General features: G+C 40.5%; 2 protein-coding genes across 8 annotated transcripts; one reads left to right on the top strand and one right to left on the bottom strand.

The window, feature by feature from the left end:
- Window positions 1-395: 395 nt before the first annotated feature.
- On the top strand, window positions 396-14,869 carry LOC134624956 (dynactin subunit 1-like). Of its 7 annotated transcripts, none has more exons than XM_063470191.1 (31): window positions 396-557; window positions 2,257-2,322; window positions 2,411-2,605; window positions 2,852-2,933; window positions 3,039-3,070; window positions 3,393-3,413; window positions 4,434-4,457; window positions 5,238-5,390; window positions 5,565-5,588; window positions 6,063-6,260; window positions 6,405-6,609; window positions 6,788-6,866; window positions 7,048-7,207; window positions 7,415-7,519; window positions 7,682-7,873; window positions 7,953-8,069; window positions 8,159-8,311; window positions 8,450-8,610; window positions 8,721-8,889; window positions 9,024-9,092; window positions 9,283-9,495; window positions 9,591-9,752; window positions 9,990-10,121; window positions 10,217-10,342; window positions 10,465-10,607; window positions 10,703-10,869; window positions 11,171-11,289; window positions 13,616-13,811; window positions 13,921-13,994; window positions 14,096-14,185; window positions 14,276-14,869. In XM_063470191.1, the coding sequence occupies exons 2-31, from the start codon at window positions 2,281-2,283 to the stop codon at window positions 14,411-14,413; spliced, it is 3,741 nt and encodes a 1,246-aa protein (XP_063326261.1). In that variant the 5' UTR covers window positions 396-557; window positions 2,257-2,280; the 3' UTR covers window positions 14,414-14,869. The 7 variants fall into 7 exon arrangements, with proteins under 7 accessions (XP_063326261.1, XP_063326256.1, XP_063326257.1 ...); XM_063470186.1 differs by lacking the exon at window positions 396-557 and adding an exon at window positions 1,326-1,442; XM_063470187.1 differs by lacking the exons at window positions 396-557; window positions 3,393-3,413 and adding an exon at window positions 1,326-1,442.
- Window positions 14,870-15,038: 169 nt separating this feature from the next.
- Window positions 15,039-20,551, bottom strand: fam113 (family with sequence similarity 113). Its single transcript, XM_063470198.1, has 8 exons — window positions 19,564-20,551; window positions 18,689-18,768; window positions 18,187-18,419; window positions 17,668-17,818; window positions 16,848-17,094; window positions 16,657-16,713; window positions 15,760-15,948; window positions 15,039-15,555 (listed from the first exon to the last, which is right to left on the bottom strand). The coding sequence occupies exons 1-8, from the start codon at window positions 19,634-19,636 to the stop codon at window positions 15,407-15,409; spliced, it is 1,179 nt and encodes a 392-aa protein (XP_063326268.1). The 5' UTR covers window positions 19,637-20,551; the 3' UTR covers window positions 15,039-15,406.
- Between the last annotated feature and the right edge of the window lie 92 nt (window positions 20,552-20,643).

Genomic DNA, 20,643 nt, shown 5'->3' with positions numbered 1-20,643 from the left:
TAACACAGATATGTCTAATAAGTGATCAACCCAAAATAAAAATAAAAATAATAACAAGAACATAACAACAGAAGAGAGTTGTCTCCCCCGGCCAATTTAATGTATCCTTTCTTTTAATATTCACTTATTACTAATATAGCACAATTAGACTAGTGTATTAATTGGCATGGTTATTTTGTCGAACAGAAACCAAACCGTAAAACAATCTGACTACTTATTTGCCTCCCCTGTAAAATGTGATGATGTGGCTTTTAACCGCCACATTTTTAATTGAAATCTCAGTAAACCAACAGCAAATCCCATTCTTGTATTGTACCGTGTTTTTTCGTAACCGCATAAGCTGGGTGTTTTCATTGCAAACAGAATTCACCAGCCACGAGGGGCGCTATTTTTCCAATTTCTTCTTCTTTTAGTCTGTCAGGTTGCCGGAAGTGACCTGTCAAAAACGGAAAAGCTCGCCGGATCCCTAAGCTATTTATCCAAAAGGACCAGAGGATTATTATTTGCATGAATACATCAAAAGGCTTAATTTAAAGACAGGAATCTGCATATACCAGGTGAGTTGCATTACAAAATACACCTGTGTCATGTTAGCTGTTTAACAGCGCCTTTCTCTCGGACTTTAGCCTGTTGCTAATGTTTCAAACCGTTTTGGCTAGTCAGAGTTTAAGGCTTTGTAAAGCTGCTCTAAATAATTTGTTACGACGTGGTACATAGATAGCATTTAAAAGTGGTTTGGTGTAAAGAGTCAACATTAAAATAGAATTAGTGTGTCAGGACATTTGTCCCCATTGAGTACTTTGTCACTATTGTTTTGGCTCAAGCCTTTGACTTGCTTTGGATGCATTGTTTACTTTTTGCAAGTGCGTATCTGTTGTTGCTTCTTAGTTTAAATAAACCTCTAAAGTAGCTTATTTAGTATTCGACCGGAACAGTTCGAACGGAAGTAATGTTGGCTATCGCTAGCCTGTGTGTGTCAGCTGTGAACCACCTCAATCTTTAACTTGTTCATTGTTAGCATGTACTAGTCTTGCAAATACCATGGGTTGATATTATGTGAAATGAATGGGAATAATAGGTAAAAGTAATAAAACCGACCTTTTTGTGTGTTTTCATACGTCTCACTTGAATGTCATGTACATTTAGCTGTAGTAAATCAGATTAATGAAAAGATGATCTCATAGCTGTTTGAATGGGTCCTTAAAGTAACCAACATCCAAGTTTCAGCTGGTTAAATATTACCCTCCATCTCTCAGTTCAAATCAGCTGTGACGTTTTGTGATCCCTCCCTGTAATCGCACTCTTGTGTTATCCTCCGCTCTCTCTGAAAAAGAGGAGAGCATGGGGAAGTAGAGAAAAAGTTGAGTCTTCTTTCGGCTGCAGTCAAACCGTATTAACTTTTAATTATGGCTTTGAACAGACGTCACTCTTACACTCCCAGGGTGAGTAACATGAGTACTTAACAGCAAATAATGCTGAAATTAATACAACAGTGATAATTTTTGATTAATCAATTTGAAAAGTAACAGTGAGTTATTGCACTATAATGCTAAGAAGTAAGGATTTGTGAGACTCACCATAATGTCGATGTGCGATCCATTCACATCTATTGGCTTCATCAGAGTTGATACGTATTTTTAGTAATTTATAAAAAAGTATAGACAGACCTGTCGATGAGAATAACATTATTGTCTTAATATTTACCACATAAGTAGATTTTTAAAAGGTAAGTCTGTCTAAAACCAATGAATCGGTAGGTGAATTATTTTCATTCGCCGTCTTGTTTTAGTGAGTATAATCCTCTGTCCCAGAAATATTAAACCTCTTCTGATTTATCCTGCCCTGTGGTTCAAACTAAGATAGCATGGATTCACATGCTTCTACATCTCTATAAAAGGATTAGATTCTTACCACAGTCCCAGTTTGTCTTCAATATGTGCCTTTGTCTGAGCAAGGCAGAGATACTGCTTGTTTATTGTAGTCCGCACCATATGACTGGCTGCAAGTATGCTTCTGTGCTGTGCAGCCTCAGGGCTGTTTTGTCATTGAATATTTTCGATTCCTAAGACTTGATGTTAAAGGCTAAAGCAAGGAGAATTATGGTACTTTGGAATTCTTAAATGTAAACAATAAATTCTCTAGTGTTTCATAACTTTGGCTTCATTATTTATTGTCTCTTTCCTTCCCCTCACTGTACTCCTTATTTATTATTGTTTATCCACCCTTTCACCTCTTTCTCTTTACCTGTATCTTCAGCTGACCAGCCCACTGATCAGCAAAATGAGCAGCTCAGGAACAGTGGAGAGTAGTAAACCTCCAAAGGTGGGTCCTTTTTCTATGCAGACATAACAAAGGAAGGAATAACATGGCTTATAACTCAAAGAATTTTTATCCACTTTTTGTCTCCCAGATTGGCTCTATAGTCGAGGTGACAGGAAAGGGTCAGCGCGGCACTGTTGCCTACATTGGCGCTACCCTCTTTGCTTCTGGGAAATGGGTGGGTGTCATACTGGATGAGCCGAAAGGCAAGAACGATGGCACCGTGCAGGGCAAACGCTACTTCACCTGTGAGGAAAATCACGGCATATTCGTCAGGCAGTCCCAGGTTAGTGACCTGCCGGTGGGCACAAGAGGAACTGATGATGGCGTTATGGCATCAGCACTGAACTGTAAAGATCCAAACAGGCAGATGACATAATAAATGTACAAATGTGGCAGACTGGCATCTTTTATTCTCAACCTTTCTTCTGTTTTCTGTCCGTATTTGTTCATTATTCAAAATTAAGCTTTGTAATTTGTTTGTGTTTTTTCAAATGTTGTCCTGATTACACACTTTTGTTCCACTGTACAGATCCAGGTGGTAGAAGATGGCTCCAGTGCCAACTCACCAGATACCCCTGAGTCTGGAACAGCAAAGACACTTAAGCAAAAAGGTGAGCAAGGACCACAACTGATACTCACGTTTCTAAAATATAATGCCTCAAAGTAAGTATTGATAACAAGAGTGTGTAATAAATTATTTAATTATTTTTTTCCAGACATTCCTGAAACTCCCAAAACAAGCAAACAGGTAGGCAAACACATTTTTGATCTCACTTTTTTTTTTTATTTGTCAAGTAAAAATGCGACAAGTCTGTTACTTGGTTTTTAACACTGGTGCATGTACTTTGGATTAAACAAATGTCCATATAACCCCTAAATTTTAAATTTTAATTGTGAAGAGTTGTTATTAAAATGTGATCAGTTTGACCCCACTAGTTGTGACATTCGTTGCGTTTGTTGTTGTTATTTAGTTGTTGTTTTTTTCTCCTTTATGATGCGATGTTGTTTGTCTCGGCTCTCAGCTGCTGGGCTGAATTCTCATGTTTTGTTTTTCTGGATACCTCTTTCAGCAACCAGCGAGCATTAAAAAGGTAGAGCTGTATTTAAATTCAGCATGTTTGCTTGGTCTGCGTTATACTCATACTAATGCAGCAGTTCATCTTTTTGCACTTAAGCTCTTTATCTGTTGACATTTGCATGGGTCATAAAGACATAACTTGTGATAGGTGCCATTTTCAGTGCATTTTCTTTTGGTTTTCCTACTTTACTTTCATTAAGCTTTTTTTTTTATTCTGGTGAAGGCATTTCGTGTACATGCGTAGACGACAACACGGTGCCAGTTTCAGGTTCTCCTGATGCTGTTCATGTCAGTTCTTTGTGTCATAATTCAATGAATTCTTTTTTTCAGTTTTACATTGTTGCATGATCTCAGTTTTTTCTTGTCCCTGTGATTTCTCAAGATTAACTTTGCTCTTGATGATTTTAAATGGTGCATGCTGCTACACTATGTGGACAAAAGTACTGGGCCCCCTACACATTACACCAACAGCAGCTGCTCGACCATGGAAACTGTGGAAACCCAGTTTGATGTTGATACCAGAGAAAGTTTGGAACCTTGCAGTTTTAGAGTCGGTAGATAGTTTGTGGCTTTTATGCACTGTGTGCCTCAGCACTTGGCGAGCCTGCTCCTGTAACTTTGGTGGTGTGCCAAGCTATGACTGAGTTGCTGAAGTTAATTTCAGAGCATTTCCAGTTTTTGCAGATTTTCGAGAACCTATGAGGGGAGACTGACTTGTTGCAATGGTGGCACCCTGTTACAGTATACGTTAAAATTCAGCAAGCGCTTTAGAATGACCCATTCCTTCATAAATGCTTGTAAAGGCAGGCTGCATGGCTGGGGACTTGAGTTAATACACCTGAATTCAAAGATTCATGGCCCAGTGCTTTTGACCATATGCTGTATTAAAGTAACGATCTGTGAATACAAAACTAACAGCAAATGCTTCTTACGTGCTTCTAATCTCTTATCTTGCCTTACCACTGGATGTATGTATACCTGTGTGTGTGTGTGTTTGTGTGTGTGTGTGTGTGCGCGCACGCATCTCCTCCAGTCCTCTGCCCGCCGCTCGGCAAAGGTGAGCTTGCCTACAGCAGAGTGGAGAGGACAAATGGAATGAAAATACATGAGTTAATTCTGAAAAGTTTGGTTATTTTAATGTTTGAACAGTAGACACTGGGACCATAAGAAGCAGATTTCTCCTTATGAAATACTTGACATTGAAAGAATTGTATGAGTAGTAGTTACTTTCGTTGACTCAGGAGGGGCAGACTAAAAACAGGATGTTAATATCACTAACCTGGTTGTGTATGATAACATTAAGGGATAGTACTAAAAGCTTTCATTATTCATCTTCAGTCTAACCTGCAGTTAGTTTAAGTAACCCATCAGTGCTCTGACACAGTTTCTATGATCACACTGTGGCAGTGGAAAACGCCACGTCTCACATCAGCTACCTCCCTCCCCTCCCTCCTGGCCCGTCCCTCCAGCCGCTCCAGCCTGTCGCTCACGGTACGCTCTGTCATAGAGCTTCAGCTGACACCTCACAGGGGGCGGGGTGAAGCACATTACTGATGTTATGGCACAGGTGTATACTTGCAGGGTAGTGTCTCATGTAAGGGACAATGGGAGGTGATTATATTTGGTAATCATTGTATCACATTCATTTCACAGATGAATCTTCCAGCATCCACTGGGTTTATTGAAGGTTCTTGTTCACTGTGGTACAAACTACTGTTTTGATAGCTGAATTGTTTGCCGATGCTTTACAGCACACCTCTTCTTCTTTTTTTGCCTGTTTTATTTTTAAACTTCTCCCGCTCGTCACAGTCCGTTGATAATCTGCCTTCGTCAACAGGCTTCTCGTGAGAGTCTCGCATCCTCTCTGTCTGGTGATGTCAGTGAGGCGGGCCTGTCCTCCCAGCAGGGTGCTCTGGGCGCCCCTGTCATACCTCAGCCCAGTGGGTCACCTGCAGCAGCAGCTGCTTCTGTTCCAGCTACTCCGAGCAAGGTAGGCCATTAACCTAAAGAAGAGGCTCTTCTTAGAGAGAGGAAAGAACTTTACTGAGGTTCATGTTCAATCCTCTCAGTTCTGTCAGCTCATCTCATTTCCATTTTTTAATTTTATTTCTTGTTTATGATTGAATTGATTTTTGTTATATTTCATCCATCTTATTATAACCAGGTGGAACCTGGCATATCCAAGCAGGTAGAGTTTCTTAATGGCTACATGCATGCTGATGATGCCTGGCATGTGTTTACTAACAACATCAGGGGGAAAACTTATCCTCAGCAGACCTTCTCGATACTTATCCATGGTTTTCAAATGTCCTCACGGTGAATTTTCTGGTGATGATGCATGGTTTACTTTGAGGCACTTAAAGAAATATCCTTACATCACTGTCTCTAAGGGAAATGGTTGAACTGTAGGAATCTCTCTCTCTCTCTCTCCCTTTCCCTTCAATAAAATAAAATAAAAAAAATCTTTGCAAAGGAATTTGGAGTAACATCGTATATGTTATGCATCATGCGTCTGGGATTTTAGTGGTGGGACTTGATTAATGTTTTGCTTTTTTTGGTCCCCTTTTCAAAAGTAGAGTCTAGGGAAGTAGATAAGGTTCAGTTAATGGATTAATTTTGTTGATCCCGCTCTCCCATCGTCTTGCCTCTAATCACTTCATAGGAGGAGGAATCACTGCGAGCTCAAGTCAAGGACCTGGAGGAGAAACTGGAGACTTTGAAGATGAAGCGAACAGAAGACAAAGCCAAGCTTAAGGAACTGGAGAAACACAAGATCCAGTTGGAGCAGCTTCAGGAGTGGAAGACCAAAATGCAGGAGCAGCAGGCCGAGCTGCAGAAACAACTCAAAGAGGCCAAGAAGGTAGACTGGAATGGATGAACTTAAATAATCATCGGTGCTACAGTGTGATGTCTTTTTTCTCAAGGTTTTGGGAATGAAAGAACAACCTCTTAACTCATCAGGCTTGCCAGTTTAATGCTTTATTTATACCTTCTTACTTCACAGGAAGCCAGGGAGGCACAGGAAGCCAAGGAGCGCTACATGGAGGAGATGTCTGACACGGCAGATGCCATAGAGATGGCCACGCTGGACAAAGAGATGGCAGAAGAGAGAGCAGAATCGCTCCAGGTTGAGGTGGATACCCTGAAAGAGAAAGTGGAGGAGCTCTCAATGGACCTGGAGATCCTTAGGCATGAGATTTCAGAGAAAGGTGCGTTTTTAAAAAAAAAAAAAAAAAAAGCACCAAGAAGGCCAAACAGCATCTTTATAATAACCACTGCTATTCAAGTCATCCACAAGGTCTTCTTATGTATTCTGTATCCATCTCATTTCTGCTCACTTCTCATCAAGTGCTGCTCCACCTTTCTGTGCACTGTTTCCTGCTGCAGGCTCAGATGGAGCTGCCTCCAGTTACCAGGTCAAGCAGCTGGAGGAGCAGAACAGCAGACTCAAGGAGGCGCTGGTCAGGTCAGTAGCAAATACCTTTTCAAATAAAGGTATTTGCCTGCTCTTTGTTACACTGCGTACACATAAATAAAAAAGAAATCACATTAACCTGTCTTAACTCGTAAAAAAGCAGTAAGAGAAGACAAGTCCTAAAAACCAAATAAACAAACCAAAAAAATCCTTCTTTCTCGTTCCTCCTCAGGATGAGAGATCTGTCTGCTTCGGAGAAACAGGAACATGTGAAGCTTCAGAAGCAGACGGAGAAGAAGAACGTGGAGCTGGAGACTCTGAGGACTCAGAAAGAAAAACTGCAGGAAGAGCTCAAGCAGGCAGAGGCCACAATCGATGAACTGAAGGAACAGGTAAAGGATGTATACATAAATACAGAAAGGCAATGGTTTATTTAGGTTCTACTGGTTCACAGTAGCTCATAATACATGGTAAATAATATTTATTGAGACTAGTCCTTGACAGCAAAGATGCATGTCCTCAGTTTGATTATTTAAAAAATTGTGAGACTTATTTGTGAAAACTAAAGTCCTGTGTGTGTGTGTCTGTGTGTGTACCAGGTGGATGCTGCTCTGGGCTCAGAGGAGATGGTGGAGACCCTGACAGAGAGGAACCTCGACCTTGAGGAGAAAGTCAGAGAGCTGAGAGAAACAGTGACTGATCTGGTCAGTGCAGCTGTATTTATAATAGATCTGATAGAATACAACTGACACTCCTTAAATCTCCAACATGGCACATCCAGGACAAAGGTGTGAGGAAAAGGTTTGAATGAGATATTTATAGTAGACCAACCACTTTTTTTTTTCTTTTTCTTTTTGCAATAACAGGAAGCCATCAATGAGATGAATGATGAGCTCCAAGAGAATGCCAGAGAAACGGAGATGGAGCTGAGGGAGCAGCTCGATCTGAGTGGAGCAAAGGTCAGAGAGGCAGAAAAAAGGGTGGAAGCTGCCCAGGAGACTGTAGCTGATTACCAGCAGACCATCAACAAATACAGAGAACTCACTGGCTCACTTCAGGTAGGTGGATGGAGGGGTAACTCTGCAGGCCTGCAGTTCTATTGTCCTGATGCTGTAAAAGGTTTGTTTTGTGCATTAGGAGGCCAACAGGGAGCTCATCAGTCAGCAGAATGCAAATGCAGAACAAGTTCAGCAACCACCTGCAGAGCTGTTTGACTTTAAGATCAAGTTTGCAGAGACCAAGGCTTACGCCAAGGTAAGAGAGCTCCATGGTGACATACAACCTCGGTGCCAGTTCTGTTGGCTTTCTTTATTTAAACAACTAACCTCACTCTTTGTCTCCAGGCCATTGAGATGGAGCTGAGGAAAATGGAAGTAGCTCAGTCGAACAGACAGGTGTCCCTCCTCACCTCCTTCATGCCAGACTCCTTCCTTCGCCATGGTGGGGACCATGACTGTATTCTGGTGCTCCTGCTTATTCCCAGGCTCATCTGCAAGGTATGAGGCAGACACATGACAGGTTTGAATTCTTGTGCTCGGTTTTAGAATTACTTGGTTGTAGGACGTTTTTCAAAGAGCTTTACCAAATCCTCACTCAGCTGTGTCTGTATGTGGTCGATATTTCCTTGTCCGAAGGCTGAACTCATCAGTAAACAGGCACAGGAGAAGTTTGACTTGAACGGGAACCCGGTGCAGGGAACAGGGCTCAGAGGGCCTCCGGGAGAACAGCGCAGTTTCGCTTCAGGACTGGTCTACTCTCTCAGCCTGCTGCAGGCCACCCTGCATAAATATGAACAGTAAATATCGCACCTTTACCAATAAAGATGCAAGAATAAAATAGGTGAACATGCCTTCATCACTGGGTCGATGTGTTTTACTCTTTTCCTTTTTCCCTGCACTCATTTAGGGCTCTGAACACCTGCAGCGTGGACGTTTTTAAGCGCATGGGAACACTTTACTCTGAAATGAGTTTCCATGAACGCTCTCTGGATTATTTCATAGATCTGCTGCATAAAGATCAGCTGGATGAGACAGTTCAGGTGGAACCTCTTACTAAGGCCATCAAGTACTATCAGGTAACGCAGGGATGTGTTTTACATTAAAACGTCACAACTGGAAATTTCAGTTGTCGTATAAACTGTGTAACTGTAGATGTCAGTGAGTTTATAACATGTTCATTATATCAAGTATCTGTTGTATTGTTGTCCAGCAACTGTACAGTATCCATCTGGCAGATCACACTGAAGACTGCACAGTGCAGCTGGCTGATCACATTAAGGTACATCAAGCATGTTTAGCAAAGTTAAAAAGATTTATACGGTTTCACTTGTAATGCAGGGCTATAAAACCAGAAATAACACTATTATAAAAAATGTTTTTTTTAATATGTCCAAAATGTATAAATCTGTAAGGAAAAAGAAGTGTCGGGTTTTCCTTTTAAATGACACATGCCGCCTTTTCACCTCCAGTTTACTCAGAGTGCCCTGGACTGTATGGTAGTGGAGGTAGCTCGTCTGCGCGCCTTCCTGTCATCAGGACAGGAGAGCTCTGGTTTAGCAGTTCTTCTGAAGGACCTGGACACCTCCTGTTCTGATATCAGACAGTTTTGTAAGAAGATCCGCCGTCGCATGCCCGGAACAGATGTGGCTGGAGTCCCCGCTGCTCTCAGTTTTGGACCAGAGGTACAGAAACATGTCATACAAACTGACGCACCATTGCTGATTGGGATCAGTATAATTACAGCTGTACGCCTGACATGTCTCTCCTCATATGGCAGGTTTCAGAGACGCTGACCGAGTGCAGGCGTCAGTTGACCCGTGTGGTTGCGGTACTTCAAGAGGTAGCTGCAGCTGGAGCTCAGATGGTTCCTTCGCTGGGAGAACAGGAAGGTCTCAATGCTCTTAAACTGGAGGATATTGCCTGCAAGGTTGTGGAGCAGGTACTTTCACATTTAACAGCTGCTCAGTCCTCTTTAAAAGGCAAAACCCCTTTTTTTTTTTTCTTTTTTTTTTTTAGGGAAATGTAAGGACTTATAGTTCTAGTTAATTGGCACACATAGCACATCAGAAGTTTGATCTTGTGCTCTGAGCATTTTGCACAACATCAGTAGGTAGTGTATTAAGCACTGTTGATTTAATCTCTTGCTATTATCACCATCTGCTTTCTGTTCTCTAAGGTATATGGTTCCCATGGTGTAAATGGCCCAGAGTTACTGCGGCAGTCTTGCAGCTCTGTCATCACCACCATGAACAAGATGGCTACAGCCATGCAGGAAGGAGAGTATGATGCTGAAAAACCACAGGGAAAGGTATTTGTATGGTTGAACAGTTTCACAGTACTCATTTCACATGGTGAAGTCCCCAGTTTGGGACTTTTCAGACTAATTCTCACTTCACCAATTAGACTCTTCCAGTGGAAATGAGAGCAGCCACAGTCAGGGCAGAAATGACTGACGCCGAAGGTCTGGGAGTCAAACTAGAAGACAGAGAAACCGTCATCAAGGAGCTCAAGAAGTCTCTCAAGATTAAGGTAACATGCTGAAGAAAATTTGTGCAAAAGGACCTGCCACTTCCAAGTGAAAGGGACTGGAAAGATGAAAACTGAACCGACAGGTATAACAAGCATGGCGTTGTATCTCCTTTTTATCTCAGGGTGAGGAGCTGAGTGAGGCCCATGTCCGCCTCAGCCTCTTGGAGAAGAAGCTGGACACCTCCACCAAAGATGCTGATGAACGTGTGGAGAAGATTCAGACCAAATTGGATGAGAACCTTGCCCTGCTGAAGAAGAAAGAAAAGTAGGATTAATAAACAATGAAACTTTCCTCTCCATTTTCTCTATTATGGTGGTTGTTTTCCTCTTCATTTGACCCTTCCCGCTACTCTTCTCCAGGGAGTTTGAGGAGACGATGGATGCTTTGCAGGCTGATATTGACCAGCTGGAGGCTGAGAAGGCAGAGCTGAAACAACGAATCAGTAACCAGTCAAAGATGACCATTGAAGGCCTGAGAGGTCCACCTGCCTCAGGAATTGCCTCCATCGTTCAGGGATCAGCAGGAGGTGAAGTTCTCACTTCTTATTTATGCTCATTTCTTCTCAGCAGCTGAATTGATGGTGTTTTATATTTGATGGTGGTTTATATTAATGTCACATGTAATTGTTCTATCCAGAGAAAAGCAATTGCAATTAACTGGATTTTATAAGAAGTCTTGCAAAAATTGAGTATGCTCTATTACAGTGTAACTTTTCCTACCAGACTTTAGTCAGATTTTAACTAAATGAAAGTGAGGAGAATCGGCACCATCTAAGGAGAACCACAAGGTGTCCTGGTTTCCACAATCATTTTATTTTTCCCCATCAGGTCTGCCTCCCTCTATGGGAGGGCCAATGCAGGTGGTGGACTCTCCTCTCCTCAGGCAGCAGATTGAGGCCCAGAGGCTGGGTATTAAACACCTTAAGAATGAAAACAACAGACTCAAGGTATGCTAGATTCAAGCGTGTGTATGTGTGTGAATTTACAGAAACCGTCCTGATTTCATCATTTTTTGTATATTTGTCACGCTTAAATGTTTCAGATCATCAAACAAATTGTAATAGAAGACAAAAATAACCAGAGTAAAAACAAAATGTTTTTAAATGACATTTTGTATGTTTATTTTTAAAAACCCAATTTCTTTGTCTAATATTAACTTGTTGGATAATCTGAAACATTTTTAACAAATATGCAAAAAAAAGGAATTAAAAAAATAGGGCAGATACTTTTTATGACACTAGGCAAGGCAAGGCAAGTTTATTTATATAGCACAATTCAACAACAAGGTGATTCAAAGTGCTTTACAGAGACATTAAAAACAAAAACAAATAAAAAGCACGATTTAAAATTGATTAAGACAAGCAAACAAACAAACAAACAAACAAACAAAACAGTATTTAAAATCAAAAATCAAAACAGTAGATAAAATCAGAACAGTAGATAAAATCAGAACAGTAGATAAAGTCAGTAGTTAAAATGTAAGTTTTGAAATTTAAGCTTAAAAGTGTGGATTTGGTGCTTTATTCAAAAGCAGCTGAGAATAGGTGAGTCTTCAACCTGGATTTAAATAAACTGAGTGTTTCAGCTGATCTGAGGCTTTCTGGGAGTTTGTTCCAGATATATGGAGCATAAAAGCTGAATGCAGCTTCTCCGTGTCTGGTTCTGACTCTGGGAACTGATAAAAAACCGGATCCAGATGACCTGAGGGATCTGGAAGGTTCATACTGGGTCAGGAGGTCACTGATGTATTTTGGTCCTAAACCATTCAGAGCTTTATAAACCAGCATCAGAACTTTAAAGTCTATCCTCTGACGGACAGGCAGCCAGTGTAAAGACCTCAGAGCTGGACTGATGTGGTCCACTTTTTTGGTCTTAGTGAGGACTCGAGCAGCAGAGTTCTGAATGAGCTGTAGTTGTCTGACTGATTTTTTAGGTAGACCTGTAAAGATGCTGTTACAGTAATCAAGCCTGCTAAAGATGAATGCATGGACTAGTTTTTCCAGGTCGTGTTGAGACATCAGATCTTTTATCCTTGAAATATTCTTGAGGTGATAGTAAGCCGATTTTGTTATTGTCTTAATGTGTTTTTCTAAGTTTAGGTCTGCATCCATCACTACACCCAAATTTCTCGCCTGGTTGGTGGTTTTTAGGTGTATAGATTGAAGTTCTCTGGTGACCTGTAATCGTTTTTCTTTGGCACCAAAGACTGTTACTTCAGTTTTGTTTTTGTTTAGCTGGAGAAAATTGTGGCACAACCAGTCATTAGTTTCCTCAATGCATTTACCAAGAGCCTGTACAGGGCCTTGGTCTCCTGGTGACATTGTGATATATATTTGTGTGTCATCTGCATAGCTATGATAGTTTATTTTGTTGTTCTTTATAATCTGTGCCAGTGGGAGCATGTAGATGTTAAACAGAAGGGGTCCCAAGATGGAACCTTGGGGAACTCCACATGTGATACTTGTCTGCTCAGATGTGAAGTTACCTATTGATACAAAGTATTTCCTGTTTTCTAAGTATGTTTTGAACCAGTTTAGTACAGTTCCTGAAAGACCTGCCCAGTTCTCCAGTCGTTTGAGTAATATGTTGTGGTCAACTGTATCAAATGCTGCACTGAGATCCAGTAAAACTAAGACTGACATTTTTCCACTGTCTGTATTCAGACATATGTCATTAAACACTTTGGTCAGAGCGGTTTCAGTGCTGTGGTTCTGTCTAAAACCTGACTGGAAGGCATCATAGCAGTTATTCTGTGTTAAGAAGTAATTGAGCTGTTGAGAAACTGCTTTTTCAATGATCTTACTTAAAAATGGGAGGTTTGAGATCGGCCTGTAGTTATTCATTTGTGTCTTGTCAAGATTGTCCTTTTTCAGTATAGGTTTAATTACAGCAGTTTTTAGTGATTCTGGAAACACACCTGACGTTAAAGAAAAGTTTATGATCTGTAACAGGTCTGACTCCAAAGTCTTTGAGACCTTTTTGAAAAAACTCGTTGGCAGGACATCTAAACAGCAAGAGGAGGAGTTCAGTTGACCTAAGATGTCCTCCAGGTCTTTGTTGTTAATAGGGTGAAACTGTTTGATGGTGTTTAAACAGTTTTTTGGTGGACACAGTACATGTCCTGGATCTGCTGTTGATGACAACAACTACACGTGTGTGTGTGTGTGTGTGTGTGTGTGTGTGTGTGTGTGTGTGTGTGTGTGTGTGTGTGTGTGTGTGTGTGTGTGTTTATATCAAAACAAAACTATAATAATAAACTACATAAACTTACAGGCAGAGAAAATGAGAGCCCAGCTAGCCTCCCTGCCACCGCTCCGCCCTCCTAAACTCCCACAAGTGTCTAAAGAAAGCTCCATGCCTCCAGAGGGACTAAACACAGGGATATACCGAAGGACTGACCAGCTGCTGGCAACCCTGCTCAAGCTGAGTGCCGAGGTTAAAGTGGTGGACATCACTGGAAAGACGGCAGGTATGTGGACACAGAGGTTTTAAGATGTATTTTCATATTCTGAAGAAGACTTTTGTGAGTTTGCTAAATGCATTGAGCAATTATTTTATGACTCCTTCATTTCTTACAGTTAGTGCAAGCGCTCAGCTCCTGGAGCAGACAGCTCGTCTGCAGAACCTCAGTGATGCTCTGGATAAACTCAAGGTGCCGCTTCAAAAAATAGTTTCTATTACACAATCCTTATGTTGTCTTGTTATCTGACAGCAATGCAAAAACAAGCAGTCTGACCAAATCTCCTGTTTCAGGGTGAGGTAGCTGAACATGTGGTCTCATATCAGCCTGGAGCAAAGGCTTCTTCTGACTTTGCTACATTCCCCGTCACCTCTTTTACTAAGGTATTACTATAGTAGTATAAAAGAATATAAATGAGTCATGTTATACAACAGTGGAAAATATATTTCATGTGCATATTTTTTGTTTCCTAGGCCAAGGAAGAGAAGCAGGGAGACACGGTATTCATTGGCCGTGTTGCGATTCCATGCACCCGTGGGCAGGAACAAGTCCACCATCTCGTCCTATCAAAGCCGCAGTTGCAGCAAGTGCACAGTCTCCTCATGGTTTAGAGCAGTAGGCTCACATGGCAGAGTACCTTCTTATTCCAGCTAACACTTCAGCATTCCTATTTGTCTTTTTTGCTTTTCACTTTTCTCAGGAAACTGTTTCCACTTATAGCACTAATATTATCGACCCAGAGAAGTGTCTTTATAAAAGTGATTGTTTTTCTGAATTTCAAGACTCCCGAATGTCATTAAGGTGTCATGATTTCATTATTGAAGAAGTTTCTGTACCAATGTTCACTCTGTGCAAATGGGAAGGACTACAAAGCAATTTTTACTGCATTTGCAATGACTGATAGTTTGTTTCTTTTGTATTTGTGCAAGTCAGACAATAAAAGATAGCAGCCCAATTCTGAGTAAGAAATACTCAAATGTATGTTTACGTTTATACTTGTAAGCTTTGAGTAATCTGATATTACAGTGTAAACTTTCACTAATATGATAAAGTCGAGTGCCAGCTGACAGTTTGTCTGCTTATTTTGGTTTCAACCTCATTAACTTAAGACTATCTCACCAAAAAAGTGTGTGAAAAATTATTCAAAGGAGTTTTGCAGACACAACCACATTAACTATAGCTGTTAATATAAGTGTTCAGGGTTTAACCCCCCCCCCCCCCCCCCCCCCCCCCAACCACCAAATCTATACTATATCCAACCTTTGAGAAATGTGAAGAGACAAGAAGAATAATGATACAAATTTTTTAGCAATAACAGTCAACACTTTATTTTAACTTTAGAGCACAAAATACAAACTTTGAAATCTGAAATTTAAAATGTCTTGGTGACAGAAAAATTGAATTTAGACAACTAAATATGTATAATAAGGGTAAACTGTATATGTACTAACAGGTTAATAAAAAAAGAAAAAAGAATGACGTTTCCTATATAAGTCAATGTAAAAAGCAGGACTCTAGTTACAATGAAAAATGTCCCTATGATACAAAAAAAGACAACGCAGTGAAAAGAATTTGGACGGGTCTGCTGCTTGTAAAACAACTGTTCAGTAGTAGCCGCCATTGTAGCCATAGTGGAAGGGTCTGTGTTGGGTGTACGGGGCATAGTGGTGTCGGGAGTGCCTGCTTCTCATCACATGCTGATGATTATACTCCTGGTAGGGCTCAAAGCGGTGCGGAGGCCTGTAGTCAAAACCTGCAGGACACAGGACATGTTATATCTGGACCAGACATGGCAGCTTCAAGTTAACATCTTTGCACAGTGAAAAAGCTAATCATAAGATACTGATACTTGAGTTTTAAAGCAAATATTTTGACAGCAGAGTGAATTCCAGCATGGGTGTCCCTATCTTTTCATTCCATTACAAGTATGTCCACATTCCAGTGTATGCACACTTACCATTTCTAGTCTCTCTGTACTGATTTCTGTGGTGAGGTTTTGGTGGGAGAGCAGCTCTAGAAGTTCCAGCAGCCTCAAAGTGACACGTCTGTGGCCATGGGCTTTCAAAGTTAAAGTAGTTAGTGGGGAGTGAATCACTGAAGAATTCTGCCCGGTAGCCATTGTAAGGTATTTCTGACAAGCGCCAGTCTGTGAAACAGAGACAGCAGAAAAAGGGTAACTTTTAAAAGGAGCATTCTGTGTATTGATGCATTCAGTCTGCAAGGCTGTAGTCATTCCTTTGATTTTTTAGATATGTGTTTTGTATCAACCTATGTCAACACTGATAAAATCTACTGCAACAGTTTCTCTGTGGCAGAAACGCCTTAAAGACCGGGAATGAGTAGCAGTCTATCCCATTTCTAATAATTGGTATGACATTACTAGTACTTTGACACACTAATAAAACAGCATGAGAAGCCCCTGCAAAAATTTAAACTGTCAAGCTACATCTGCACATACATGGGTATTTTTTGAGACCGGTTTTTCTGCATTCATGTTGAAAAATATCTACGCACACATAAAAACACACAAGACGCCCTGCAGTGCTGTCAAGACCTCGCCAAAACAATGTGCGATGATACAACCCTAACCATATAGAAATCTGTTTAACTTGCCCACACATAAATACAGAAGTTGGGAAGTTGTTCTTCTGGTGATGACAGTGCCTCTTAAGCCTTTTATGGCCGAGGGTAAAAAGCCACGTCCACTAAAATACCCACATACATGTCGTCAGGGCTTCAATTTGCTGTTGCTTCTTACTACAAGATTCTCAGTAATAATATGGTCATTATCCAAACTTTGTAAACAATATGTCTGTGTTCAAGGTCTCTGCAAAGTTTGCATAAAACGTCTTACCTGTGTGTTTTGGAGCACTGTCATAGGTTGGCTGTTCCTCAGCAACCTCAGTGTGTTCTACACCCAAAAAAAGGGAGAAAAAAGGTGAACTTCAAACCCTGCAGAAAGCTTAAACACTAACAAATCCCATTTTATCCTGGGAGTGCAAAATATTTTTCTGCATGTACGTGTGACTCCTGACTTCCTCTCACCATAGACAGTCACAGGACAGGGCAATATCACACCCCAGGCCTCTGCAGCGTGCTGTAACGCAAGGGAAGTTATCTTGCGATGAGCAACTGCGTTCCAGTGGACTCCGTCCTTCATTCGATGGTGCAGTGAGAATCTGAACTGGAAATGGAGGTCCAACACATCCATCCCATAGGCATCGGCCAGAGTTCCACTGTAGAAGTTGGCTTCAATCACATCGTAGCGCAACTGCGGTGCCTTGTGCTCAATCTGAGGCAAATGAGGGAAGGCAAAGCTTTAAGGCTCAAAACAGAAGATGGTAAAATAAAAAAAAATAAAATAAAGCAGAGCAATAAACCCATAAAGTAAGTATTTAAAAAAAAAAAAAAACCTACAGATCGCACCATAATATATTTATTAAAATTTAAAAAAAGAAATGTAGGCATCCCCACTTACTTTGACACAGTAGCATCTGCTGTAATAGTTACACCTCTGATGAAGTCTCAAAAGCTTTATTTTGATACCAAGATTGTTTATTCAGAGTTGTAATTGCAAAGAAATACTGACATACCCAATATACTATTAATTTTGGGCATGTCATTTCAAATAGAAATGACCCTTGGGGTTTCAGATGTTAATGCTATTCGATTTCTGCTGTTACTCAGCCTCTAAAAGCACTTGGCTGAGAGGACAGTGGCACCATGTTATCCACTACAGGCACATGGCTTATGCAAATTTTTTAGATCAGCTTTCCCCAGATGACAAGAGACTTTTGACATGCAATGTGTTTAACACAATCAGATTAGTGTTAAATTATAATATAAATGGGACTTGCTAACAGACCTCAGGCACCAGGAAACCACCTTTGATCCTCTCTCCTAAGGGCATGGTGAGGTTCCACACAACCAGCGTTTCCTCTGGCAGAGCCTCACGCAGCTCGTCAAAGAACCTATGAAGGTTCTCCTTGTAGTCATCAACCCAGCTGCAACTGTATCTAGAACACCCAGTGCAGACATAAGCAGGAAGAAGAAACAAAAATCACTACAGTGGGAGGAATTCAATTGGGGATAACAAAAAGTTATGCTATGATTCTTCTGAACTGATAGATGCACGTGAAGAAAAAAAGAAAAGAAAAAAAAAAAAACCCGAACAAAATCAGTTTCTGACAGCCCACCATCCTGTGGTTGCACTGGGAATGCTGTTTCTGTGTGGGAATTTTTATTTTTGTGCCTGTCCCTAGCAAACAACAACACTGTAGCACTAATATATGAATTCCATCACTCTCACTTCTGACTCATCTCACATATGCTCTTTAATGAAATCAAATTAACAGCCCTATTAATAGTTACGCAATATACTCACCTTGAAATATCCCAAACACAGGAATTAACAAAAACCAGATCTGGTTTCAAACCATGGCGGAAGTCCTCCAGGATGCTCTTCATGTAGCAAGAATAGATACGCGTCACGAAGTAAAAACGGACCAGATGGTGAGCGGACTGAAACTGTCGAACTTCCTTGTACTCTGTACCGTTGTGCATTTGACCCAGACAGCCCCCTTCCACCAGGCAGTCCTGTTCAAAGCTCATCTCACCCTAAAGAAGTAGGTTACAAGTGTGAGGACAACACAAACAAGGGGGTGAACAGATATAAAGCACGGCATTCAAATGAGACTCATTTCTATTTGTGCAAAAATATTACACCCATTTTTTTTTACATTACAATTTAAATGACACCAGTGGCATGATTACAAACTTTATATTGCATAAGTTAGCTGAGGTTTTAACTGGTAGCATGCACATGATTATACACCCTGCCCTCTTTTTTGTATCAGTGTATAAAACTGGTAAATTTTAGCCCTTGCCTTGCTCCGTAGCTGTCTCAAGGAAAGATATTTCTCTTTTTGTACCAGCAGAACAAGATCCTTGTACACTGCCCGCTGAACTGAGGAAGAAATAAAATGATAGATTAGAAGTAGTCCCCATAGATTCATACATTACATTATACAGATTCAATAGTAGTCCTTTCATTGGGCACACCTTTCCAAGTGCACTGTAATATTTAATTCATCACTTAGCAGAAAATGGGCTGGTTTTAGCATTTTAGAAATTGCTGATAAACTGAACTTGATTACTACCATCTATTTGAGCCAGAGAATGGTTTAGAAAGGGAAAAATATATACATGACTTCTGGCAGGAAGACTTCTGGATAAAAATGTCTTGATGACAGCAGTTGACACTGGGGCACAGGATACATTGAATAGGGTCAGAATTTAGGGCTTAGAACATGGAGTTTTCATGCGGTTAACAACATGAAAACATGGATCCATCCTGGATTGGGTGAACAATTTAAAGCACTGTTCTGGGGTAATTTTAGTGCTGCCCCATTAAATTACACATATTTGCAAATAAACTGCAACGTACCTGAGTGTAGTTACTGACCATGTTCATCCCTTTCACAGGGAACAGATATGGTTACCACACTCTTGTATAATAAAGATGCCACACACAAATCTGCGTGTCTGATGCCATTATTTGAACTTGAACAAATGTCATGAAGAACTAGCCTATGTTATTTATGAAGGTAAACGGGTATCACTTCCAGCACTACCAAACTGAACCTAATGAAGTGGATGTGAACGGTACGTACAGTTTATTCACAAAACGGTCAACACTGGGCAAACTAGAACACCTTAAGTGTAAATGCCAATTCATTAATTTTGTCAGCCAGCTACTCACTGGAGTCTCCCAACACCACGATGAACTTGTTATGGAGCAGCTGGCTGGCCTGCAGGTGGCTCACACTCTTCATGATCTCCCGCTGTTAAATTACAAAGTCAAACACTGTTGCTTCTTTCTATGGGCTCAAATTGTGGTCATAAATACTTTCCACTAAAAATGCCAAAATGTGTAAACTCAAAGGTGAGGTAGTTTTTCCAGATGAGATATTGACCGGACATATCAGTTTCTCTACCAAGCTTCTCGCAATAACATTAGCTTACTAAAGACCAACAGTGGTTAAAAAATAAATAAAATAGCTGGCTATTTTTCTGTTGGCTTAAAATCTCTTATGTAATAAATACTTACCATTTTTGAGTTTAGATGCAAACTGTACCACTAATTCTAGCCCCTTTTAAATGCTATAACTGTTGGTGTTATTTTTCAACCAGCTTAGCTAGCGTTTAGCTAGCGTTAGCCAAATTTCCTCTGAAGTGGCTCTTGCGACACTACGTTTTTAGTTTCAAGGCCCGAAGTTGCGACAGCTTCCTTAACCACTTCGTGTTTTAAAAGTTTAAAGTTGGTGTGAATTTTAAAAAAGGAAATATTACAAATATTTCACTCCGGAGTTTCCAACACACCCCCAAACTGCAGGTGTCGCCAATTAAATGATGCTTTTAACGACTGTGGGACGTATTTTTGTACTCTAATCTTAATGGGTCGACACTAATTTTAAAATGAAAAATAAATTACTTAATAAATAAATAAAATAAATTGAATTAACATTAGAGAGATATTAGATGGGTTTTTTTTTAGCTTTTTAAAAATTAACAATATGAATAGTTTGTGAAAATGTAATTTGATGGGTTTTTTTTTTAAAATATACGTGCACATATGGAGTTACAACCACGCCTCTTCTTGTGCCTGTTAAGCCATTTCCTCCTTCAAAAACAACGCTTTTACTGTGATAACACTAGCTGGCCCAAGGTTTTCGATATATCAGTTAGTTTTCGGTCATTTAATCGAACACTGTTTGTGTAAAGAACAAATAAAATCGGCCACTTAAAATTCTGAGTTTTGCAGAGAAAAGCAAAAGGGAAA

The sequence above is a fragment of the Pelmatolapia mariae genome, linkage group LG3_W, assembly GCF_036321145.2.
Source record: "Pelmatolapia mariae isolate MD_Pm_ZW linkage group LG3_W, Pm_UMD_F_2, whole genome shotgun sequence".
Lineage (NCBI taxonomy): Eukaryota > Metazoa > Chordata > Actinopteri > Cichliformes > Cichlidae > Pelmatolapia > Pelmatolapia mariae.
This window is presented reverse-complemented; position numbering and strand designations above follow the sequence as displayed.